The sequence below is a fragment of the Elephas maximus genome, chromosome 18 (genome assembly GCF_024166365.1).
Source record: "Elephas maximus indicus isolate mEleMax1 chromosome 18, mEleMax1 primary haplotype, whole genome shotgun sequence".
NCBI lineage: Eukaryota > Metazoa > Chordata > Mammalia > Proboscidea > Elephantidae > Elephas > Elephas maximus.
The window spans coordinates 18,259,161-18,283,371 of NC_064836.1; the positions used below are offsets into that span (position 1 = coordinate 18,259,161).

Genomic DNA, 24,211 nt, shown 5'->3' on the forward strand with positions numbered 1-24,211 from the left:
GGAGTGGGAATAATGGGGAGGGAACAGGAGGAGGAAGCGTATTCAATGCCAGCAGCAAAGGCTTGGGGAATTTAACCACTAGGTATGAAAGCTATGCACTGACCACTGTGGGTAAGACCCTGGGTCCCTGATCTGGGCTGGCTACAGTAAGATCAAAGGGCCAGCTGGAAAAACGCAGGCAAGCCGGGCTTGGAAAACAGCAAGCCCAGAGGAGAAGGAGCAGGGACCTGCTCTCCTCCCAATGCGAGCAGCCCTGCCCCACTGTATCAAGGGCCTTGTTAGGTAAATACCTTTCTACACCCCAGAACACACAGGAACACTGGCTCTCACCTCACTGTCTCTCCACACCCCTGTTCCCACAGCACATGCACACCCGGTGGGCCAGCTCCCTCGCTGCACACACAGCAGCCCTTGGTACACACTAGGAAGAATGCGCCACATGTCATGGCTACAAGGTGCATCCAAACGCATTTTAGCGGTGGGGAAGCTGGGGCTCCAGGTGGACTCAGCTCAAACGCACTAGTAAGCAACTTTTTGATGAGGAACCCAACGCAGAATCTTTGAGTTCCATTCCTGGCCGTTCTCCCGCCATCCCCCTGACATCTTCTGCTCTCTCCACACCAAGCTCCCTGGCAGCTGAAAGTTGGATTCTCAGTTTCTTCCCTAGGACCAGCCCCAGAGAGAAACCTTGTCTGACAAACAGCATGAGTGAGCTGCTGGCCAGAACTAACAGGCAGTGAGGGCAAACCCCCAAATACTTTTGGACAGCTGGTCACTGCTGGGTGGGGAGTTCAGAGGACTTGCCCTGGAGAAAGTGACCAGAGGTCAGTTTCCCACCTCATGAAACCCTGTGTTCACTGGGTCTCTTCTCCATTAAAGGCCCAAGAGGGTCAGTCCAAGCCCTTTCCCCTCCTCAGCACCCCAGACCCAGGCCACATATGAAGGAGCCTCGTCAAGTCGCCTCTCCCCAACCTGTCACGTCCCACCTGCTCTGGGGGAGACCACACAGTCCCAGACGTGCACCTTAGGACTCTGAATCATGTTTTTTTTTCCAAGTATCAGGCCTATTTACCCTTTTCTTGCTCCTTCCCCCATCCCTGATGTCTAGTGCTTCTCTTGGCAACTCTGAAGCCTGTGTCTTCACATCCTAGCAACTGTCCTAGTCATCAGCGAATGGAAATAACTTTTCACGACAGCTCCTCTGATGTTGCCGTCTTTTGTGTTGATCAAGACAACAAAATGAATCAGACTCTCGGTGTCTGATTGAAGCCTAATTGGAAATCCAAAGTGGCACTAAATGTTACAGTCTAAATAAAACGCATTCAATTACCAAAACAACGCAGGGAGCACAGGGGAGGGCTCCAGGCAGTAGCTACAAAGCAGGCTGTAGAGCTCTGGGGCATTATTCTAAGGCCCCCAGCTTTGGCTGATAAGACCCTTTACAGCATGAGCAGGGACGGTGTTCCTGAGTGCAAGCACCTCTGGTCTGGGCCAGCGACTGAGCCAGTGTTGGCAACCCCGGGCCACACTTAGAGTAGCGGGGAGGTGGCACTGAGCTTCCTGCACTGCGTCCCCGGTGGTCTGCACACATGCTCTGCACCTGCCCTGGATACAAAGGCTTCTGATGCCAGCCAGGTTGACATGTGGATGGGGTGGGGGACTGTGCAGGGGACTCAGGTCACCTGTGGAATCTCTCACTGGGCGTCTCCGACAGAGGAGAGAGGGTGGGGCAGAGGTTTTGAAAGCACACAGTTGTTAGTTCCCATAGAGTCACTCCTGACGCGTGGCCTCTAGGTGGGCTTGAACTGACAAACTTTTGGCTGGTTGAGGGCTCCACCCAGGCCTGTGCCTACATCCAGGCCCTACCTCCTGAGCCTCATACATGGTCTTGCTTAAGTCACTTAATCTTGCTGAGCCTCAATTGCCCCACTTTTTTTTTTTATCGTGCTTTAAGTGAAAGTTCACAAATCAAGTCAGTCTCTTATACAAAAACTTATCCACACTTTGCTATGTTCTCCTAGCTGCTCTCCCCCTAATGAGACAGCACACTCCTCCACTCCACTCTGTATTCCCAGTGTCCATTCAACCAGCTCCTGCCCTCTTTGCCTTCTCATCTAGCCTCCAGATAGGAGGTGCCCACATAGTCTCATTCAACTGCCCCACTTTTAAGTGGGGATGATAATAGCCACCTTTGAGGGCTGTTGCAGGGATTAGAGATCATGTCTGTGAGGTGCCTGGCCCACTGCCCAGGTCTGACGGCAGCAATACCTTCCTCAGGGGGTGTTCTCTCCTCCACTTTGACCCCCAGAGACATTTCCTGGGACTGTTGGCATAGGGCCTGGGTCCCTGCTTACTTTCCCTTACTGGCTTTTTTAAACAAAACAGTGCACTACTCCAAACTCCACCGGATGTCAAGTGAGGAGCACTCAGTTTGGGCTGGTTGCCTGGAGCTCTGAAAGCCCCCTCTGAGCCCTTTCCTTAACTGGGAGCCAGTGGAGGCCAGGCAGAGGGGAGGGAACCTCTGCACCAGGCGGCAGCCAGGGGGCGCTGTCTTAGGAAGCTCCAGGTGTGGATTTGGAACTGGAGCGTGGGGGTGGAGCCCTTGCCTTGCTGTGTGCCAGCTTTGTGGCCCTTAGCAAATTACAGGGCTGAATTTCAGTTTGCTTATCTGTAAAAAAGGCAAGGACAACAATACTTACGGGATTGTTGAATTAGCTGAGGTCATGTTTGTAAACTAAAATAAGAAAAACACTACATAAATACTAGCTTTCAGCACATCTTAAATATGACAGAGCTGAGAGGAGGAGCAAGGTATAGTTTCTTTTTTAGGTGTGGCTGTATGCAGAGCAAGAGTCGCAGGGCTTGGCCTGGTGATTATGCACGGGGCACAAGTGTAAAAATATAATTACTGTGACTAACATTTATTATGCAGGTAATGCATGCTAGATACTTTTCAGAGTGCTTTTTACGTGCTCATTCATTTAATTTAATCCTCAGGCAGATGCCATAATTATGCCCATTTTACAAATGAGGAAACCAAAGCACAGAGAGGTGAAGCAACTTGTTCTAGGTCACACAGCTATAGGAAGGGAACTAGAACTGGAACCCAGGTAGGCTCTCAAGTCACTGCAGTCAGTAAAGTGACTACCATCACTCTCTGCTTCTTCACATGCTGGCTTGGTACACCTCCCCTTCTCGGGAGTCACTCCTCCTTCAGCTCTTGTCTCCTCATCTGTAAAACAAACGGCTACTAAAGGTTGGAAGGAAACCCTGGTGGCATAGTGGGTCAGCAGTTCGAATCCACCAGGCACTCCTTGGAAACTCTATGGGGCAGTTCTATTCTGTCCTATAGGGTCGCTATGAGTCAGAATCGACTTGATGGCAACAGGTTTGGTTTTTTGCTTTTTTTTTTTTAACCTAAAGGTTGATGGTTGGAGTATACCCAGAAGCACCTCTGAAGAAAGACCTGGCAATCTACGTCTGAAAAATCAGCCACTGAAAACTCTGTGGAGTGCAGTTCCACTCCAACACATATGGGGTCACCGGAGTGCAGTTCCACCCTGACACATATGGGGTCACCGGAGTGCAGTTCCACCCTGACACATATGGGGTCACCAGGAGTCAGAAACGACTCAGCTGGTTTGGTTTTTGGTCTTCACTATATCATCTCTGAGGCTCAACCAGGTTGGGATTTCTACGATAGGGAAGAGAAGAGTACTGTACCTGAGTGACACCAGGCACGGAGAAGGCTAGGCCAGGTCTCCCCAGGTTGTGTGATTTACTACAGCCTTGAGCACACTGCAGTCTCTGCTCTAGCGCTGCTCAGCTTATCCTGGTATTTCTGGAGATGTCATTCTTTCCCTCCAAATTATGACCTTCCTTTTAAGGGCAGGGACCCTATCTTATTAATCTCTACACAAAGGCACGTGTACCAGTGCTGCTGCTGTACTGAAAAGAGCAGAAAGAAATCAAGGAGGTGCCCATCTTCAGGGCAGCCCCATTTCTAAGGAGCTCTTTGCTGAAACATCACTTAGGAAGATAGCCCTATCCGCATCTGCATATGCAAATGACTTGTCACTGCATTGTACATGGTAGAGATTTAATGGTTTGTTGAATGAATGAATCTAGGTATGCAAATGGTACGTAAATCTTCCCTTACTTTAATTTGACCCTTGGGAACATCTTCAGGGTCTCTCTTGGGCCCAGGATGCTTAAAAAAAATTTTTTTTAATTAACAGCTTTTTTTTTAATTATGGTATATATATACATCAGAACGTTCGCCATTTCAACATTTTTTACATGTACAATTCAGTGACATTAATTACATCCACCATATGGTGCAGCCATCACCACTGGCGTACACCAGCCTTAGCAGAAGCTCAGCACCCCCTAAGCATGTCTGCCCCTTTCCGCTCCGACCCACTCCTAAAAAAAATTTTTTTTTTTTTTTCACCCCTAGTAACCACAAATAAACTTTGGTCTCTATTCATTTTCCTATTCTGGATATTTCATATAAGCGGAATCATACAATATTCATCCTTTTGTGACTGACTTATTTCACTTGACACAATAGTTTCAAGGTTCATCTGTGTTGTAGCACATATCAGGGCTTCAGTTTTCCCTCTGGCCTATACTCAGGGAAGCTGTTGTCAAGTAGGGGAAAGAATGTGGGCCTGGACCACGTTAATCAGGGTTAACCCTGATTGTGCTGGTAATTCAGATGATGACTCTCCTCTTTGGGTATCTGTTTCCTTATCTTTAAAATACGGTTGGAAGGTCCCTTGTGGTTCTGAGACCCTAGGATTTCCCATCTCTCAGTTACTCGGCCACCATTCTGGGCAGTCTGGGTCAGCCCTCAGCAGTATCTCCCTAGAAAGAGAAATCAAATCCCTCACCAAGGATTAGAGTCTCCAGCCCACTGCCCATTTAGAGAAATGAGTTTTTTGGCATCAGTTCTCCTAGCCTAGGCATTGTGTTCAATCATTTCTTTCCAAACCAAAGGGTTTTAAAATAAGAGGCTGAAGTTTTCTCTCAAATACAAGCCAAGCGTCTGATTAATAGGGTAGGTTTCCATTTCCTTTCCCTCATATAAAAATATTTATAAAAAATGCTCTGATGAGAATATTAATAGCCAGGAATCAGCCTCATGTCAGCCTGTGTCCCCCGAGGTTTCTGAATCGGGGAGCAGCAAGGGGAAAAATAAAATGCCGGGCTCCCTGCACCCCCACCCCAGGAGGCAGGGTTCTCCCTTGCCTTTGGGAAAGGCACTGATATCAAGTGCTCAGCTCCTGGGCTAGATGGGGGTCCCAAGTCCTTAACCAGAAACATGTGTGCCTCAGAGGCTTGGATTGAAAGTGACACATTTTAAAACAAAAGTGCAGCAGAAATTCGCTTATCCTCACTTTCCTAATCCACAAACTCTGTAATTCTCCCCCAAAGTCCCTCAGGCTCAACTACAGTCCCTGCCCCTAGCACACTCCCCCTCCCCGTGGCTCAGCGCAGGCACAGGGGAGGTCTCCTGTTACTGAGACTTCATCTGCCTTGTAAAAATACACTTTGGCACGCTTTGCCTGCGCCCTGGGAAGCCTTATCGCCTGGACTAAACAAACGTGCACAATCAAAATAAGGACCTGAGATGTCAAAATAAATGAACAGGAGACATCTGGAAGCTGCTTCCCCGCACCTTTCCTTTCCCTTCCCCGAGGTCTTTTAGGTGCCTTAGGGGTTCGGCACTTGACTAGTTTTGGCCACAGGTAAGAGACTCTGAAGCATCACAATAATCCCTTTGAAAATGGTCCTTATTTTTGCCCTTAGATCCAGACTAGTAGTTGACAGGGCCTCCCCTAAACCAAGAGAACCAAAATTGGTTCTCTGGTGAATCTGGGCTGGACACTGCTGGGATGGGGTGCTTCTCGCCTGACCTGCATCCTGCCCCCATCCTGCTCAAGGCTGTCAATCAGTCCAGGGAAGTGGCAGGGATGGGGGCGGGGGGCGGGTGCCTCTCCTACACTTGAGACCTCCAAGGAAGAATGTCATCACAAGCTTTCAAAATGATGTTTGTTTCTAATAGCTAATACACGGAAACCCTGGTGGCATAGTGGTTAAGTGCTACGGCTGCTAACCAAAAGGTCAGCAGTTTGAATCCACCAGGTGCTCCTTGATAACTCCATGGGGTAGCTCTACTCTGTCCTATAGGGTTGCTATGAGTCAGAATCACAATGTTTTTTTTTTTTTTTTTAATAGCTCCAGGCCAATGTTCTCCCTGCCCCAACTCTCTTAAATCATGCAAAGCAGGGTGGTTAAAAGCCAGTTTCCTGGCCTGCGTGGTGGTGAGGTCCCCCTGCCCTGCGTACTGATGGTGGGTCACCAAGGACGACCACCTCCTGCGTGGGCAGACGGAGAGGGCTTGGGAGAGATGCTTAAAATCAGCATGTCATTGCCTGGGCAATTTCCAGGCAGTGTGCATCCTGTTTCTGGTGAAGCCCCTCAGAGACTCCCCAGATGCCCTCTCAGGCCCACAGACCTTTAACTTGGACCTCTATAGGACTCACACAGCCGTCAGCTAATCAAGAGCAAGCTCTACAGCTCCTGGCACTTCTCCAAGTGTTTGGGAAATCAAAACAGTTCTGATGAATCTGGACTTGCACGTTGCTGAAAGGGGGGGCTAACTTCCTGGGGCTCCCTCTGGAGTCAGAATGGGTGCTCTCCAAAGTCCTCACCCGCTGATGCTCTGTGGTCCATGACCCTGGGAGGTATTTGTCTTCTCAGAGCCTTGTTTCTCAAGGTACGTTCCATGGACCACATACACCAGAAGCACCTGGTGACTGGCAGCAGCGTGATGAAGAGCAGCAGGCTTGGGAGCCAGACGGCCTAGCTTTAAGCCCATATCTGCTGCTTACTAGCTGTGTAACTCTGGGTAAGTTACCTAACTTCTCTGTGCATCTGTTTCCTCCTCTGTAAAATGGAGACAAGGTCAGGTGAGGATTAAATGAGATAATCTGTGTAAAGCTTTAGAATTGCATCTCGTATGTAACACACACACTAGTTGCCGTTGAGTTGATTCTGACTCATGGTGGCCCCATGTGTGTCAGAATAGAACTGTGCTCTGTAGGATTTTCAATGGCCAATTTTTCAAAAGTAGGCCTTTCTTCCAAGGAGCTTCTGGGTAGCCTAGAAACTCCAACCTTTCAGTGAGCAGCCAAGTGAGTTAACTGCACTGCGCAGGGATTTGTGATATGTAACACGGCTCAATAAATTTTAGCTATTTTAAAAGGCCGGTTTCTGAAGCCCACCCTGCTGAATGAGCATCTCCAGAGGTGGGGTCCAGAAGGCGTGTCTGCACCAGCTCCCGGGTGATCCTTGTGTGCAGAGCACGTAGAGAACCTTTGCCCTGGAGAATAAGAAGTTTAGCTCTGCTCAAGGTCTGGCTTGATCCTGCTCACATGCTGGTACCAAGCGCTCCCTGACCAGGCAGCTTTTGGGGAGTCTATCAGAAATGCTCTGGTGCCCAAGAAGGTCGGTACAAACTATTCCTCTAGGCTTGTAGAGCTGGACACCCCTGCTTGATAACCATAGGTCCTGACCTTGCCCAAGCTGTGCTCCCACCCCTCATTCAAGGTTACTGGCTCTGACTGTAAACTATCTCATCTCCCAAAGCATAGCATTCTATTTCCTTCAAAAGTGCCACAGAGAGCCTGGTTTTTGAGGATTCCTGGACAGGTACCCATGCTCTGGAGTGAGCTTCCTCAGCTATCTCCTGAGGTTCTGCTTATGTCTAGTATCTTCTGGAAAGCCTACCTGGCCTACTCCAAATGTCACCAACATAACTTTCCTCCACAATCCTAGAGCCTCCATACGAGACACAAAGTGACTTAGCAATTAATGGGACACTGCCTTATAATGGCTGCGAGATGCTGCCTCACAGTAGGGGCAAATGAGCAGCCTCCTGAGCAGCAAGTGAGCTCCCCAGCACTGGAAGAGTCCAAACAGAAGCTCACCAGAGACAGCACTGAAGGAAATCCTGTCTCATGTCAGAGTTGGCCTTGAGAACTTTGAAGGTCCCTGCCAATTCTGAGGATTAGAGTCCCTGAGTGGTATAAAAGGTTAACATGCTCAGCTGCTAATGGAAAGGTTGGAGGTTCAAGTCCACCCGAGACACCTTGGAAGAAAGGCCTGGCAGTCTACTTCCAAAAATTTAGCCCTTGAAAACCCCACGGAACAAGTTTTCTACTCTGATACATATGGGGTTGTCATGGCAACTGGTTTTGGTTTAGGAGGCTGAATCTACTCACTAAGCCCAGTAGTGGGCTGGACACCCCAGTAGGGGCTCAGTAAGTATTTCATCACTCTCACTCATAACAGTACCTTAGTGCATGGCGCTGGGGGAGGGCAGTACAAGGGAAGGTTGTTAGAGGCTGGCTTTTCTCTTCCTTTTACAGGGAAGGTGAAGTCCAGAAAGGCAGAAAATTAATGAATATGGTTATAAGTGAGTCAGCTGGGCAGGAGTAAGAATAAGAATCCAAACCTGACCCTGTGGTGGTTTTAAAACACGGCCACAAATTCTTTGACATTCTTTTCATTGAAAGGTGGGGTCTATGTCCTCTTCTCTTAAATCTGGCTTGTGAGTACTTCAATCAGTCAAGTATGGCAGAAGAGATAACATGTGACCTCCAAGGCTAAGTCATAAAAAAGACAATACAATTTCTACCTTATTTGCAGGGAATATTCACTCTTGGAGCTCTGAGCCACCATGTAAGAAGTCTGAGTACCTTGAGGCCACCATACTGTGAGGAAGCCCAAGACACATCGAGAAGCCTTATCTAGGCATGCTAGTCAACAGTCCCGGCTCATCTTAACTCTCTAGTTATCCAGCCCAGGCCCCCGACATGTGAGATGAGAAGCCTCCAGATGATTCCAGCCTCCCAACATTCTAGCCACCCTCACCCACTCATGCCATCCCAGTGGAGGCCCCAGACATTGTAGAGCAGAGACAAACCACCTTTGTGCACCCTCTCTGAATTCTTGACCTACATAGTCCATGAACATGCTGAAATGGTTGATTTATGCCCTTAAGTTTTGGGGTGGTTTGTTACATAGCAATAAATAACCAGAGCAGTTCCCAGCTACCGGCACATCTTCAGAACCAGCGTCTGGGTGCCCACTACTGGAGAATGGCAGCCCCATTTTTGCAATGAGTTTGAGGCTTGGTTTTCTTACTGGAGATACCAGAAATAGAAAGCTCTAAGAACTGTCCCTCTCTTTCTGGGTGCCCTCATATCAACCAGCAGGGCTCAGAGGGCCTGGGCATGACTGGGGCTCAGGGTCCCTCTCCCTCTCTCCACAGACATCTGTTCCTGCAGCGTCCTGGCCTCACACAGGAGGCTAGCACTCCCTCCGTGTGCACGGAGGGGAGCGGGACTGTTTAGTCTGCTGGGCACATTCCTGGATTTTTAAAATAAATAGCAGATTATGAGCGACTCAGCCTGATGCTGTCATCCGGCCAGCCCAGAGGCTTCTGAAGCGTCCCTTGGGAGGGAGCAGTGGGAACAGCAGGTTGGAGGTGATTGCGTGAGAGGGGAACTCTGTTCCAGCTGCAATTGGATAATAGAGAGGCTTCCAGCCCCCTGGGGCCTCAGGGAAGTTCTAATGTTACTACAAATAATGATAAGGATAATAATCAATGCCACTTATTGAAAGCACTAACTATGTGTCAGGCACAGTGTTAGGTATATTCTCTTAACAGTTACCATTATTAGGCCCATTACGCAGATAAAGAAACTGAGGTCCACAGAAGTTCAGTAACTTTCTGAAAGCCATAAACCTAGTGAGTGGCTATGGCTTGGACAGGGTTAAGCCTGACCCCCACGCTCCAGCTCCTAACCACTATGATATATTACCTCTCATGGCCTTAAATAGAGGCCCTGCTCCCAGACACACACACCCATCGCCAGCCTTTCTGCTGTTCCCCAGGCCCATCCCGCCTGACAGAGCCATTCTCCACCGTGAGCCCCTTTTTCCATTTCACCCTTCATTGGATCGTCTTATGCCTCTATTCCCTCTGCTAATTCAACTAATTAAAGTATAAAATAGAATAATTGCTTCTATCCCTATACTCTTTTCCCAGCCACCCTGAGTACAGAGTTATATTTCCTTTCTGGGAGTGGCCAGCCTGACAAGTTAGGTGGAAACTGGGGCTATCAAGTTCCTTTTCATCTTGCTGCTCGGTTTTTCACTTGGCTCACAACCCGATTTTTCTTGGACTCGCTGTCTGACTTCCATTAGACTCTGTGGATATGGGAGCAACTTGTATTCACACCCATGACATCTGCTGACTCACTGGTGATGAGGTTAGGGAGGGCTTTGTAAGGGAGAGCCAGGCATCCTCTAAGTGGAGTACCTGGGCAATTACAGGATTGGGGAACGAGCTTCCACATTTTCCCTTGGGACTGGCTGGTCTTAGATCTATTAACAGTACATTAACATTGACTTGTTAGGCAGCGGGACTAACGACCCAACACTTCTTACTAGTCCTATTTTTTAATTACGTTAAAAAACAAAACAAAAAAAGCGTTGCTGTTGAGTCGATTCTGACTCATAGCAATCCTGTAGGACAGAGTAGAACTGCCCCACGGGGTTTCCAAGGCTGTCATCTTTAGGGAAGCAGATTGCTACATCTTTCTTCTGTGAAGCAGCTTGTGGGTTTGAAACCCTGACCTTTCGGTTAGCAGTGGAGCACTTAACCACTGTGCTACTAGGGCTCCTCTAATTACATTTAATTAACTCTAAAAGAGGGAGGGCAGGAGACAGAGCGCGCAATTTTATATTGTTCTAGATCTGTAGGGAGTTAAAACCTTTCTAGGCAGAACTTGAGGCCAGGTTCTTCTCTCACAGTGTGTCCATGGCCCCAAGGATATGATAGATGGAGCCCTGGTAGCGCAGTGGTTAAGCGCTTGGCTGCTAACGGAAAGGTCGGCAGTTTGAATCCACCAGACGCTCTGCGGGATAAAGATGGGGCAGTCTGCTTTCGCAGAGATTACAGCCTTGGAAATGCTATGAGGCAGCTCTACTCTGTCCCATAGGGTCGCGATGAGCTGGAATTGACTTGTCAGCAGTGGGTATGTGTTTGGGGAGGGGCCAGGGGGACACAGAGGCAAAGGCCGGGAGATTGTATGGAGAGCAGGGGTGAGAGCAGCCTGCCCAGATACTTATTATAAAGTGAAGTGATGAGAAGCCCCATGACCGTGATGCCTTATATGGTCCTGGGACTTTCAGAGAACTCCGAGGTAGTCTTCACATGGCTGCCTCAAAATGGGAATACACGTATCCATAACCAGCCAGCATTCCTACCCTCTCTGAAGTGTTCAGCCTTCAAGGCAGATGTTCATGTTGGCTCACATTGCTTCACGCATCTCTCATTCAGAAAGTTCTTCTTTTGGTCTAACCTCAAGCCGTCTACTTTGCTTTTGGGGTTGTCTTCTGGAGAAGAGCTCCAATCCCAGGCCCTTAGATAATTCTCTATCATATCCGAAAGAGACTTTAGAATTAGATTTATCATCTCGCTCTTTACAAGTCAGGAAACCAAGTCCCTGAGAAGTCAAGGGGTGTGGTCCAGTCACCCTACTAGTTGGAGGTGGCACTAGGACTACGGAGAACATAGGCCTCCCGGCTCGGCCTGAGGCCTCCTGGCTGTACCACACTGCTGCTTATCTTCCTTCGAATCATCTCTCACATCTCCGAGACAGGCTATTTCCAGTGGGCACCCTCAGAAAAAGCTCTCTGCACTCCTGAGCAATGGAGTGAAAACTGCATGAGAGGTGGATGGGACCCTACAGCATCATAATGACAATTCTTTCTGTGATGTGGGAGGTAGAGCAATAGGTAGTTCCCCATCTATTGTCTCAGGTAGCCTCACATTGACCTTGACGCACTGAAGTCAAGTGACTTCTCCAAGGTGACTTGGCTACAAAATGGGTGAGACAGGATTCGAATCCAGAGTTACTGACTTCAGAGTTTATCCTTTTATCTGATGAAATCCCTCCATTTTATAAAGGGGAAACTGAAGCTGTGAGAGGGTCATACTACCTGTTAGAGCAAATCTGGCCTAGAAACCAGGTTATCTGACCACATTTTCATTGACTGTTCTCTTGCCACACGTTTCCTTCCCGAGGTCCGAGCTCTCTGTGAAAACTCTGTGCTCCCAGCCGCTCAGACTCAGATGGATGGGCCTCCTAAGCTGTTCTTGGCCCTTGTCCCCGGACTCAGCCCCTGTTTAAATCACCTGGCTACCTATTCCTACAGAATTTACGGCTTTCCAGGTGACAGGCCTCAGAGCGCTACCACAGATCCCCCTTGGACTTTGCCCCCCTGATCACAGCTCTACCTGGCACAGGTAGCTCCCCTACTAATATCTCTTCTGACAAGAGACAGCCCTGTGGCGTTAAGCCCAAATTCTTCTTTTATCTTTCATCGTGACCGGCTACCACTGAACCCCTCTGTTTGCTGTAGACAGTAACAACAACGGGGCAGCTGAGGCAGAAGGTGAGGGCAAAGGAGAGGTATTTACAAATAAGCTATGTGGACACTTGGTTTAGCCACTCTGACGATCTCTGTGGCAGGGTCAGCCATAGTTTTAAGAGGTCATTCATTCCCTGACACACACTCATTGGCCTCCAGCCCTGACCCAGGCCCTCTCCTTTGGCCTCATTTTGGAGGCAATTTCAAAAAGCATTCCAGTTGAGCAAAAGATCTGCAGCTAAAATACGCACCCTGGTATCTTCTCAGCTTCATCAAGGTGTCATTGGGTCATTCCTGTTTGCTTCTTCTGCTTTTCCACATCATTGGGCTCAGAGAACATAAGAAAGAGCCCTTACTGAGTCTCCTGCTGCTCGCCTGCCACACGTATTGTCTCTTGAGAGTGTCATGTTGATGTGGGTCTCTTCAGTCCCTCTGACCATCCATTCATCCACCCACTGAGGTAGCCATCTATCCATCCATTCTTCTATCTGTATAAATTTCTGCAGACATGTCTGGGATGGTGCTTACCAAACGTTAACATGGCATGTCATTCTGGGTCATAGAAATTGGTGACTTGGTGCTTTTCTCTGTAGGTATTGTTTGAATGTGGTGAGCATTTATAATTTTTACTTAAAAAAGTAACTTTTTGACTTAAAAGCAAAGATTAGGAAGAAAGAGCAGAGCATTTTATAATTCAATCTGATATTACAGGTGTTTAGCCACATGCCTCTCACTTTCATTAGACTGTAAGCAGCTTGTGGGCAACAACGAAGTCCAATTCATTCTAATATTTTCCCAGCACTTTATTCTCAATAAACATATGCCTAGTAATGGGTTCATTTAGAGCTGTCTATTTTTTTGGACTTACAGGCCAGTGTTTATTTCCAGACAAATTTAACCCACTCTAGGTTAGGCAAAGCCTCTTCCAGTTCTACCATGTTCCCATCTGGATCTGTTTATGCAGGGCCCACATGCAAGAAAGACAGGTGGGTTCAAGAGTATCTGCACGTTATTTGCATGCAATTAGCATATGATTTGTGCCATCTATCTGAAAGTAATTTTCAATTTAGAACTGCATCGCTGCCTCTCTTAATGGTATCCTGTGCCCTTGTATCTCTTCCCTGCTCATTCCACTCATCTCTCCTCTATCGGTTCAGATTCCTTACATTTGGAAGGAAAGGAGGTGAGAAGGACTCTGGGAAGGGCAGAGCTGATCAAGGACACCCAGAATCCTTGCAGAGTATGGAGAGTGACACAGGAGCTGGGAAGGACCTTGTGAAAGCTGGCTGGTCCTCCAGCCCCGCATCCTCCTCTAGTCTGAGTCAGTGTCCTTGGCTGCCAAGACTGATCCACAACCCTTTTTCTCCTTCTTTGGCCTTCATGTTACCCTGTTTAGTACAATGCCAAGACCAATGCTGCTGCTTGACAACTGGCTGAGTGAATGGAATGTGCCAGCTTTGCTTTCTGATCTCCGTTCATCTGGTGAACCCTCTGTCTCGCTTTCCCTTCCCCATGGATCTCCCTGCATTGCTTTCTGCCTGCTGGTACATACTGAGAGCAAGTACAATCTGGGCAACTTGAAGAAATAACTGCTCCATCTCAGAGGGTGGGGAGCTTGCTCAGTTGTTACCAAGTAGAGGGCAGGAGTCTATTTCACAGGGTTCTCCATCTCTGCAGGCATAGTTGCAGCTTCCCAGAAGCTGACCAACTTCTACCCTACACCAGTCTAAGATTCAGACCAAGGTTTTTAACCCCTTTGGGGGGCCCTATCTTGGGTTTATCTCTCATAGGATTGGGCCCAGCCTGGAGGCCTGGATTATTTACACCTCTTTGGCTCCCTTGAGCGGCCGACTCTGTGGGCCTAGTAGCAGTAAATCCACCTCCTAATCACACCAAGCTGCTCCATGTAGTCTGGCCCGTTCCTGCAGGGCTGTTCATCACGTGCTGAGACAGGGGCTGTGGCCTAGAGAGAAGCCTCCGGGAAGTAGCTGGCCCCCATTTGCTTCTCTCTGGCTCCCACAAAAGCCTCCAGGGACTCTGCCTTCTCCCAAGGCCCCTGTGCAGTAAGCCCAGTGGTCTCTCTTGTTAGACAGAACGGCTACTGAGCAACGGCCACAGATCATCAGCTCTTCCTGGGGCTTGGCAAGGAGGGTAGGGCGGTGGTGCTTACCTGTCTCTCGGACATGACATACAGGTAGCGCTGATCAATGGAGAAAGCCATGTCCCGGAGGATGGGGCTCCCATCTTTGAGCACAGAGACCATCTCATACTGGACCCCACCATGGGGGGGACCATCTGCCCGAATCTGTAAGAGAAACAAGGATGTCTTCAGGATCTGCACTCAGCATTCTCTGTGGGTTACCTGCTTCACCCTGGCGCAGGTAGCTTCTGAGAGAGCAAGCCCCTCTCTCCAGTTGCCATCCTGAACTAAGCTAGGCTGCAGGGAAGACCGAGATGCCATTTATTCCAAATAGTGTAGCTTCCACCCAGAGGAATCCTTTCCCAAGCAGCCTGGGTGTGCGGGGTCTGGGATTTCTGACAGTGGATTTGTGTGCCCTTAAGCATGATAGTGAATATTCTTATGTGGTTATTCTTATGCCCATGCACATATTTACAGCACCATGTGGTGTGCGTGCATGCACAAGTGTGCTTCTTGCACGCACTTGTTTGTGGCTTAGGTAGGACACTCACCAACTGTAGCATTACTGCCTCAGGCAGGCCAGAGGAAATGGTAGGACAATCTACAAACCATCAATAAGCTGGCCATTGAGAGAGTAAAATTTTAGGGTCCCAGGAAGGTCTCTCTGACCCCAAATCCATCCCCTAAATATCTGCAAATCTATCCCATTAGATCTGGTGAGCCGGGACTCCCAGCTTAGGCTCTCTGAGTCCATCCCAGGTTACCACACCAGAAAGGACTGGGACAGCATCTAGCCCAGTGCTCTCAGTATGGCTGCAGTTTAGAATCATTTGGGGAGGTCTGTAAAACACCGATCCCAGGGACAGACGCATTAATCAGAATCTCTGTGGATGGGGCCTAGGCATCTTTCAGCTTAAAAGCTCCCCAGGTGAGTCTAATGAACGGCAGGGATGAGAGGCACTGATCCAATCCAGTGGCTCTCAAGGCAGCCTGCATCAGAATTGCCTAGAGAGCTCGTGACAATATATTGCAGGACCCCACCCCCAAATTTCTGATTCAGTGGGGGATAAGGCCTTATAGTTTGCATTTCTAACAAATTCCTAGGTGATGCTTATGATGCTGGTGTGGGGGGTGGGGGGGGCCTGAGAAGCACTAATGTTGTCTAGGAGTCCCAGGATGGTGCAAAGAGTTAATGCACTGGGTTGCTGACTGAAAGGTTGTAGGTTCGAGTCCACCCAGAGTCACTTCAGAAGAAAGGTATGGTGATCTACTTCTGAAAAACCAGCCACTGAAAGCCCTATGGAGTGCAGTTCTACTCTCACACACATGGCGTCACCACCAGCTGGAAGTGACTCGACGGCAACTGGTTTTTAATCTTTTTTTTTTTTTTGTAACCCCTGTGTAGAATACTAACACACAGAGAAAAGAGGCCCGTAAAGTCATACGAAAGATTGGTGGCAAAGAGTCCTTGGTTTTAATGTGCTCCTTCCCCCAGGATTTCTGGTCCCAACATAGCAGCCAAGTGTTGACCAACATCCTCTACCTCTCCCTTGCCTTTGCTCCCTGCCTCATCTAAAGGCCCTCTAGCTCAATCAAGCCCTGCCTCCTCCATGAAGTCTTGAAACATGAAGCCTGCTCCCAACCTCCCTGCCTGCACTGACTGCTCCCAACCCCAGTGCTTTTTTTCCTATCAGACACTTTGTCCTAGGATTATAATCAATTGATTTGTTCATTGCACATATATTAGCTAACATTTATTGACTCTCTATTTGAATTGTTCTCTAATTGCTTCACATGTGCACAAATCCTGTCAACAGTCTGGAGGCAGGAATGTGTTTTTCTCCTATAAACCTATGATGACTAAAATGGGGCTGGAAACATAGCTGGCGGTGGATAAAAGAGAATGCTCGAGAATGATGTTGGAAGGGCATGCACTGTGAACAAGCAGCCTCGACTTTAAGTGCTGACTCGAAGTGGGGTCAGAAGATATTTGCTGTGGAAGAGTTTAAGATTAAAGCTTCCCTTCCCTACCAGCTCCTTCCCTCTGCCCATCTCTCCCCATCACATTGAGAGCTCCTGAGGGCTGGAACCATGACTTACTCATTCCCATGCCCAAGTTTGGTGCCTGAGACCACAAGGAACGTGTAAGGAGGAACGTATTTTCTGTCCTATAGGGTCGCTATATGTTGGAATTGTTGGCCACTGGTGGGGAGGATCACCAGCGTTATTTATTGTAGAGTTGGGGGAGTAGGACCAGGGCTTCCATCCACATTTCTCTACTCTCCTGACTTCCACTCTGTCCTATAGGGTTGCTATGAGTCAGAATTCTATAAGACACTCAACAACAACAACCCTCCTGAGGATGTGCATATTTGAGGGCCCTGAGACAGAGTATGTTCTGTACCTGTTGGGCAGGGATAGACTGGGGATAGGTGGGAAGCAGACCACGAGCTCACTACATGGTGGACGCTCTGGCCATGGAGTCTCCAGTGGCAGAAACAACAGATTCCTGGCTGAGGGCCTTGTACTAGACCCCGGGATTGGAAGCAGTGCGTCAGGACCTAGGGGCAGGAGGCTGTGGTCTCCTCATCACCTTGGTACCTGGTGACTTAGGTGGGGGGGCTCTGGCCTGAAGTTAAGGAGGAGACTTCAATTGAACCAAATATACTCTTCCCTTAGCTTCCCGCCCCACTCTGTCTCTATCTTAGAAACTCCACTGGGGGTCACCTAGCTCTGTGGGCTGCTCTCTCCTCTTTCCCTCAGCTCCAGTCTTGCCTTTTCCTGCCCAGCTAGTGGCTTTCTGGTGCTCAAAGCTGCTGCATTGGCGTGTGCAGGTGTGCTTCTTGCACGCACTTGTTTGTGGCTGAGGTAGGACACTCACCATCTGTAGCATTCCTGCCTCAGGCAGGCCAGAGGAAATGGTAGGACAATCTACAAACCATCAATAAGCTGGCCATTGAGAGATTAAAATTTTAGGGTCCCAGGAAGGTCTCTCTGACCCCAAATCCATCCCCTAAATATCTGCAAATCTATCCCATTAGATCTGGTGAGCCAGGACTCCCAGCTTAGGCTCTCTGAGTCCATCCCAGGATACCATGCCAGAAAGGCCTGGGACAGCATCTAGCCCGGTGCTCTCAGCATGGGTGTCACCAAAGCCAGCCTCTCTGGGGTGGGCTCAGGGAGTCTTCCTTCACTCGTAGGGTAGAGGGAGACTCTAGGGTTCAGGAATGATGTTATGGGGCCGAGGCTATCACCTTCCACGGTGGAGCAAGTCTGACTACGACATTGTAGTAGAAGCAGGAAGAAAGGTCTTTATCTGGGAAAATGTCTCACAATTAAAATTTTTCTTCTTAACATTCAAAGCAGCATTCTCCCTCAGATGGTCCAGAAACGGTTGCTGTAAAGTTGACTCTGATGCATGATGACCCACGTGTGTCGGAGTAGGACTATGCCCCATAGGGTTTCAAATGGCTGATTTTTCAGAAGCAGATCACCAGGCCTCTCTTCCAAGACTACTTTGGATGGACTTGAACCTCCAACCTTTTGGTTAGCAGCAGAGCACATTAACTGTTTGCACCACCTAGAGATTCCCTTAGAGGGACAGACCTCTGAATTTCCATGAGACCCTTCCAGAAATGTAGTAGCTTTTATTCACAAAAGTTCCTGGGCCATTGCTGGAGGTCAAGGGCAGATGTGATAGTCATGACCTCTGGTTGGCTGGACCTCAGTTTTCTGTCTCTATAAAAATGGGGCATTTAAGGCTCTGTTTCTCCTCTGAGTCTGCACTGTACCTGTCTGTGAAGGAGAAGTGTTTCAATGTCACTCGCCACCCTCCCCTGATAGCTGGCCCTCTCCAGGGAGGTTTAGGTCTTCTCAAAGTGCTGGCTGACCCCCAGACGCTGTGGGACCAGCCCCCTCCCTCAGGCCTGGCCCAGAATCTCCCTGTCTAGGGAAGCTGGAGACCTCCGTCAGCTGGAGCAGCCACCGTCCCCAGGAGCCTGGGCACCCATCTGAATGCCCAGGCAAGGCCTGGATATCAAGTCAGAAGGAAACACAGAGGTGCACTACAGATATGATCTTCCCTCTCTGATCCCTGGGCCTACATGGTACCTGTGGCCAAGTTAGGGCTGGGATTGAGTCAAAGAACTTATCATCATACACTCTGCTGCATCTCAGCCAGGATCAATCCCAATCATTAGCTTTTTTCTGAAGCAAAGACCTAATCAGAATTTTCTCCCCTTCTGCAACACCAATCTGCCCCTCCCATCATTTAATGAACCAGTTCAAGCTAGAATCAAACCTACATAACTCTTAAATGGCAGAGCTAAAGCAAAACCAGAATAAAACATTCTTGGTACTGAACCTGAATAAGCTATCCTATTTCATTCATTCCAGATCACTGGTGAGAAGGGCAGTATTGGGCAAGAGTCTGTGTTTCCCTGTTAACCACTTCACTCTGTGCTATCTGCCCCAAGTTTGCTTAACCCTCCAAGATAACAAGAGGGCAGAGAAGATGGGGAATGGGGCCAGGGGGCCAAGGATCTAGGAGGATGAGGTGGGGCAGGAGTTGGCAGGCAAGAGGAGGTCAGCTGGGCAGCAGAACTCTCTTGCCTCCAGAATTCCCTTTGTTCCCTCCAAGCAACATGCCAAAGTTGTCAAAGTCTGGGAATCAGGATTCCTGGGTTCCATTCTGAATCAATTCTTGCCTGGGTCTGCTTTCTGCCCAATGGCACCTTTGTAGGGAAGTTACCTAGTCTCTCTGAGCCTCAGTTGTCCTCTATGGATAATAGGAAAACAAGTCTGCTCAGTCCACATCCCAGGAGCATCACAGGCTTATAAACTGGCAGAGCTGTGAGAGCTTTGGGACCCCATCCCGTCTAAGCTCTCCCATGCAAGGCACAGCTAGTTGGGGAGCAACTGGGGCTCAAAACCAGCTCCAGCTGTGAGGAAAGCTCACAGCTGGAGAGAGAGCACATCCCATGACTGACTAGGAAGACAGGTTCTGCTGTAGTTCAAGCACACGCTTCTCCAGTTCTATCTTGGGTACGAAGTTCTGAGTTGCAGGGCTGTCCTCCAGCTGACCAGACGAAGTATGGGTAGTGGTGAGGGGACTGTCAAGGAGTCCCAAAATGAAAGAGGGATTTAGAAAGCCAATTAATTGAGTCTATTCTGTGACGTCCCACAAAGTGCTATCTCTCTTCAGCTTTTAAGTTTGTGACTCTAGAGCTGAATTTCAATGACCACAGAACAACAATAAACTAAAATAGGCCATGAATCCCATCCAAGAGAACAACATTATCAGACTCAAGCTGCACAGCTCCTGACATCCAACTAGGCTGTGGAGGAGCCAGGAGACTGGGCAGAGAGGAAGCTGACGCAGACAGGTGGACGCCAGCCACTGGAACATGTCTTCCTAGTTGGGCTCCTCCTCTCTAGGAGGGCTAGATCTTAGTGGATATACACAAGCTACCAGGGCCATTTTGATTGGACAAGGATCGGAAGGTAGGTAAGATAAGGACAATCTGCTACAGGAGAGGGTGACAGTCTTTACTGAGACCTGCAAAAGACAAAATGTGCCTAAACTGTTGCCCAAGGAGATCTAGGCTAGCTCTAGTGAGAATTCCTATTGTGAGGTCACTTCTGTAGAATGGGTGACCACAGAATCAGAAACGAGCTGCTGTCAAGTCACCTCTGACCCACGGCAACCCCATGTGTGTCAGAATAGAACTGTGCTCCACAGGGTTTTCCATGACTGACCTTTCAGAAGTAGATCATCAGGGCTTTCTTGTGAGGTGCCTCTGGGTGAACTTGAACCTTGAACTTTTCATTAAGCAGCAAGCATGTTAATCATTTGCACCACCCAGGGACTCCAGGAGACTGTAACTTATCAAGAGGACTTTTAACACAGAATGAACCCATTGCTCCATGGTTTCAATGCAGCTCTGCCTGAAGGCAGTGGGGTGGACTTGGTGAATTCTCAAGGACCCCGCTCACCTAGAGAATTTAATAATAACTACCACTTACTGTGGCTTTTACAATGTGCTAGGTGTTATTGAGGAACCCTGGTGGTGCAGTGGTTAAGAACTTGTCTGTTAACCAAAAGGTGGGCAGTTCAAATCTACAAGCCCCTCCTTGGAAACCCTATTTCCTGGGGCAACAATAAACTCAGAACCTAATTTTTGGTGGAGTCCTGGTGGCACAGCGGTTAAGCACTTGACTGCTAATCGAAAGATCTGCAGTTCAAATCCACCCAGTGGCTCCACAAGAGACAAGACCGAGCAGTCTCCTCCCATAAAGACTACAGCCTAGAAAACCCTATGGCCAGTTCTACTCTGTCATACAGGGCCCCTATGAGTCAGGATTGACTCTATGGCACCCAACAACAACAATTTTTGAGGACCTTATTTGGGAGCTTACCATGGATTGAATTGCATCTTCCCAAAATATCTGTCCCCCACGTGTCTGTCTGTTTGTCATACTATGGGGGCTTGTGTGTTGCTGTGATGATGGAAGCTATGCCACCGGTATTCAGAATTGATGCCTTTGAATTGTAGTGTTGGCAAAGGATATTGAAAATTTGTCTTATGAGGATAATCGAAATGCTCCTTAGGAAGCAAGGGTGACGAGACTGCTTTTCACACACTTTGGACATGCTGTCAGGAAAAATCAGTCCCCAGAGAAGGACATCACGTTTGGTAAAGTAGAGGGTCAGCAAAAAAGAGGAAGACCCTCAATGAGATGGATTGACATAATGGCTGCAATAATGGGCTCATGCATAACAACGACTGTGAGCATGGTGCAGGGCTGGGCAGTGTTTCACTCTGTTGTGTATAGGGTTGCTACGGGTCCGAACCGACTCGACAGCACCTAACAACAACAAAATATCTGTCAACGTGGCTACGTCATGATTCCCAGTATTGTACGATTGTCTACCATTTTGTCATCTGATGTGATTCCCTGTGTGTTATAAATCCTATCACTATGATTTAAAGAGATGGATTAGTGGCAGTTATATTGAAGAGATCTACTAGATAGTGTCTTAAGCCAATCTCTTTTGAGATACAAAAGAGAGAAGTGAGCAGAGAGACATGGGGACCTCATACCACCGAGAAAGCAGTGCCGGGAGCAGAGCGCACCCTTTGGACACAGGGTTCCTGTGAGGAGAAGCTCCTAGTTCAGGGGAAGATTGATGACAAGAACCTTCCTCCAGAGCCAACAGAGAGAGAAGGCCTTCCCCTGGAGGCGTCACCCTGAATTTGGACTTCTAGCCTACTAGATTATGAGAAAATAAATTTCTCTTTGTTAAAGCCATCCACCTGTGGTATTTCTGTTATAGCAGCACGAGATGACTAAGACAGAGCTGAAAGCCAGTTGATCAGAGCTGTCTTTGGGTGAGGAGTGTGTCAGGTAAGGTCCAGGGGAGGCTGACTGTCCAGCCCTCCAGGTAGAAGGCCCCTTTGAAATGAGAATGGAACAGTAATCCTTCTATTAGTATCTTCCCTCTAAATCACAGCTGTGTCTGTACAGAATTAATGACAGCCTCTTTACTGGAACATCCAATTCAAATCAGCACATCCAATTAACTTGCTTACCTGCAGGCCCCCCCACACTCCTTTTTCTGGCACAGCAATTTCTTCTGTAGTTAGCCCTAAATTATGAAGCCCTTATTTGGGATTTGGCACTTTAATAACATCACTTTATGATTGTTATTTCTATTTATATATTTATTTTACAAGAGCTGCTAAAGGGCAATAGAACTGAGGATCTTCTTGGGCCTCACAGCAGGAAGCAGACTGATTCGAAAAGTCTCCCAACCGGGGGAAGCTCAGGCTCATGTCTGGCTCTTTACCAGCTTTCTCATGAATGGCCTGAGTGACTTCAGGCAGGTCACTTCACTTGTCTATGTAGTAGTTTCTGTAGCTGCCAAATAAGGGTGGGAACTCTTTATCTCAGAGAGGACCTTTGAGCATTAAATGAGTTATTAGCTGTGAATTTTAGGACAGCCCAGTGTGCATCACTACTGGGGAGCGATGGTGGTTCAGTGGTAGTTTTCCTTCCACGTGGGAGACCCAGGTTCAATTCCCAACCAACGCAGCTCATGCGCAGCCACCACCCAACTGTCAGTGGAGGCATGTGTGCTGCTATGATGCTGAACAGGTTTCAGCAGACCTTCCAGACTAAGACAGCCTAGGAAGAAAGGGCTGGCAATCCACTTCTGAAAATCAGCCAATGAAAACCCTCTAGAGCACAACATTGTGCATGGAGTTGCTGTGAGTGGGACTTGAGGGCAGTTAACACCAACGACCAGGTGCTAAAAAAGGTGCTAGGCTGCATTAAATGCTGGGGACACTGTGACAGATGATACAGGGTCCCCTCAGACAACCCCAGGGATTGACGTGATACATCAAACCAGTCTTCACAAACACAAACTACCCCTTGTGAGAAGAGGTTTGTACAGGGTTCCAACAGAGATGAACGTGGGGATGGGACAGCACCTCACCTGGTCCTTCAGGGAAGGCTTCTTGGAGGGGGTGAGGCTTGAGGTGAGGACATGTGGAAATAGAAGCACTTTGAAAAACATAAAGCTGGATGTGAATATAAAGGTGCTATTGTTATATCTGAGCCCAGATTTCTTTGAAGCTTGGTCTCTCAGACCTGAGCATTTAGAGAAGACGAGGCTTTGACACAGAGTTACTAAGGGCTCAACAACAGTTTCCACAGGTCTAGTCACCTGAAGTCTTCAAACTCACTTTGGAGGGGCCTTTACTACTTGGTTCTATCTCTGCTTGGCTTAGAACTCTGGCTTGTGTGGCATAGGGGGGTCTGTGCACGTGCGTGTGCAGGTTTAGACCTTTAAGGAGGGGCAAAGGGAGAAGCCCCGGTGTGGCTCAGACTGAACTGGGGAGTTCACAAGAGCGCGTCCATCTACCGCTGTGCGTTTAGTACTGCGAGAGCGAGGATTCGAGCTGCAGTTTATTTTTGTAGAGCTTTATAACCTGAATTATTTATAGATCGAAGTCTTTGGTAAATTCAGTCTCGAGATTCCTCCTCCCTGTACTCTGTGCATAGGCTCACATGCTCCTACACACACACACACACACACACACACATACACACACACAGAAACATCAGCAGCAACTTCCTGGGTGCTTCTCCCTGCCCCACCCTCCAAGCTGGTGGAAACTGTAACTAACTGTGCAGTCACAGCCCAGCAGTCTGAGGCTCCCCGGAGGATGGGTGGGAACCTGGGCTTAAATGCTTGGATAATTGGAGGGGGATGTGGAGCCTGTAAAACTCGGCCTGTGAGTTGCACTGAGCCAGCAGAAGAAGAATGGAGATGGGACTAAGGGTTCCTCCTGTCCATGAAGAGGCAGGAGGTGGTCAGATCTGCCCAGCTTTGAATTCCAGCCACCTCCACCCTCCTGCACACACTCCCACGTGCACACAGATGCCTCCAGCACCAGGCCCCCAGGAGTTGTCGGTCAATCACCGGGGCTTTGACACTGGAGATTGACATTTCCATGTATGGTTATTTCTATTTCTGTGCATGTTAAGAAT

The 24,211-nt window shown here is 48.5% G+C and overlaps 1 protein-coding gene across 4 annotated transcripts in view; it reads right to left on the minus strand.

The window, feature by feature from the left end:
* The window catches only part of PLXNA2 (plexin A2), a 268,455-nt gene that overhangs the window by 135,945 nt on the left and 108,299 nt on the right, over positions 1 to 24,211 (minus strand). For all 4 annotated transcript variants that reach the window (XR_007513869.1, XM_049858412.1, XM_049858413.1 and 1 more), the window contains one exon: positions 14,684 to 14,818. Coding sequence is in view for 3 of the 4 variants with exons in the window: in XM_049858412.1 (XP_049714369.1) it covers positions 14,684 to 14,818 (135 nt within the window). In the remaining variant the exon portion in view is untranslated. The remainder of the gene's footprint in view (positions 1 to 14,683; positions 14,819 to 24,211) is intronic.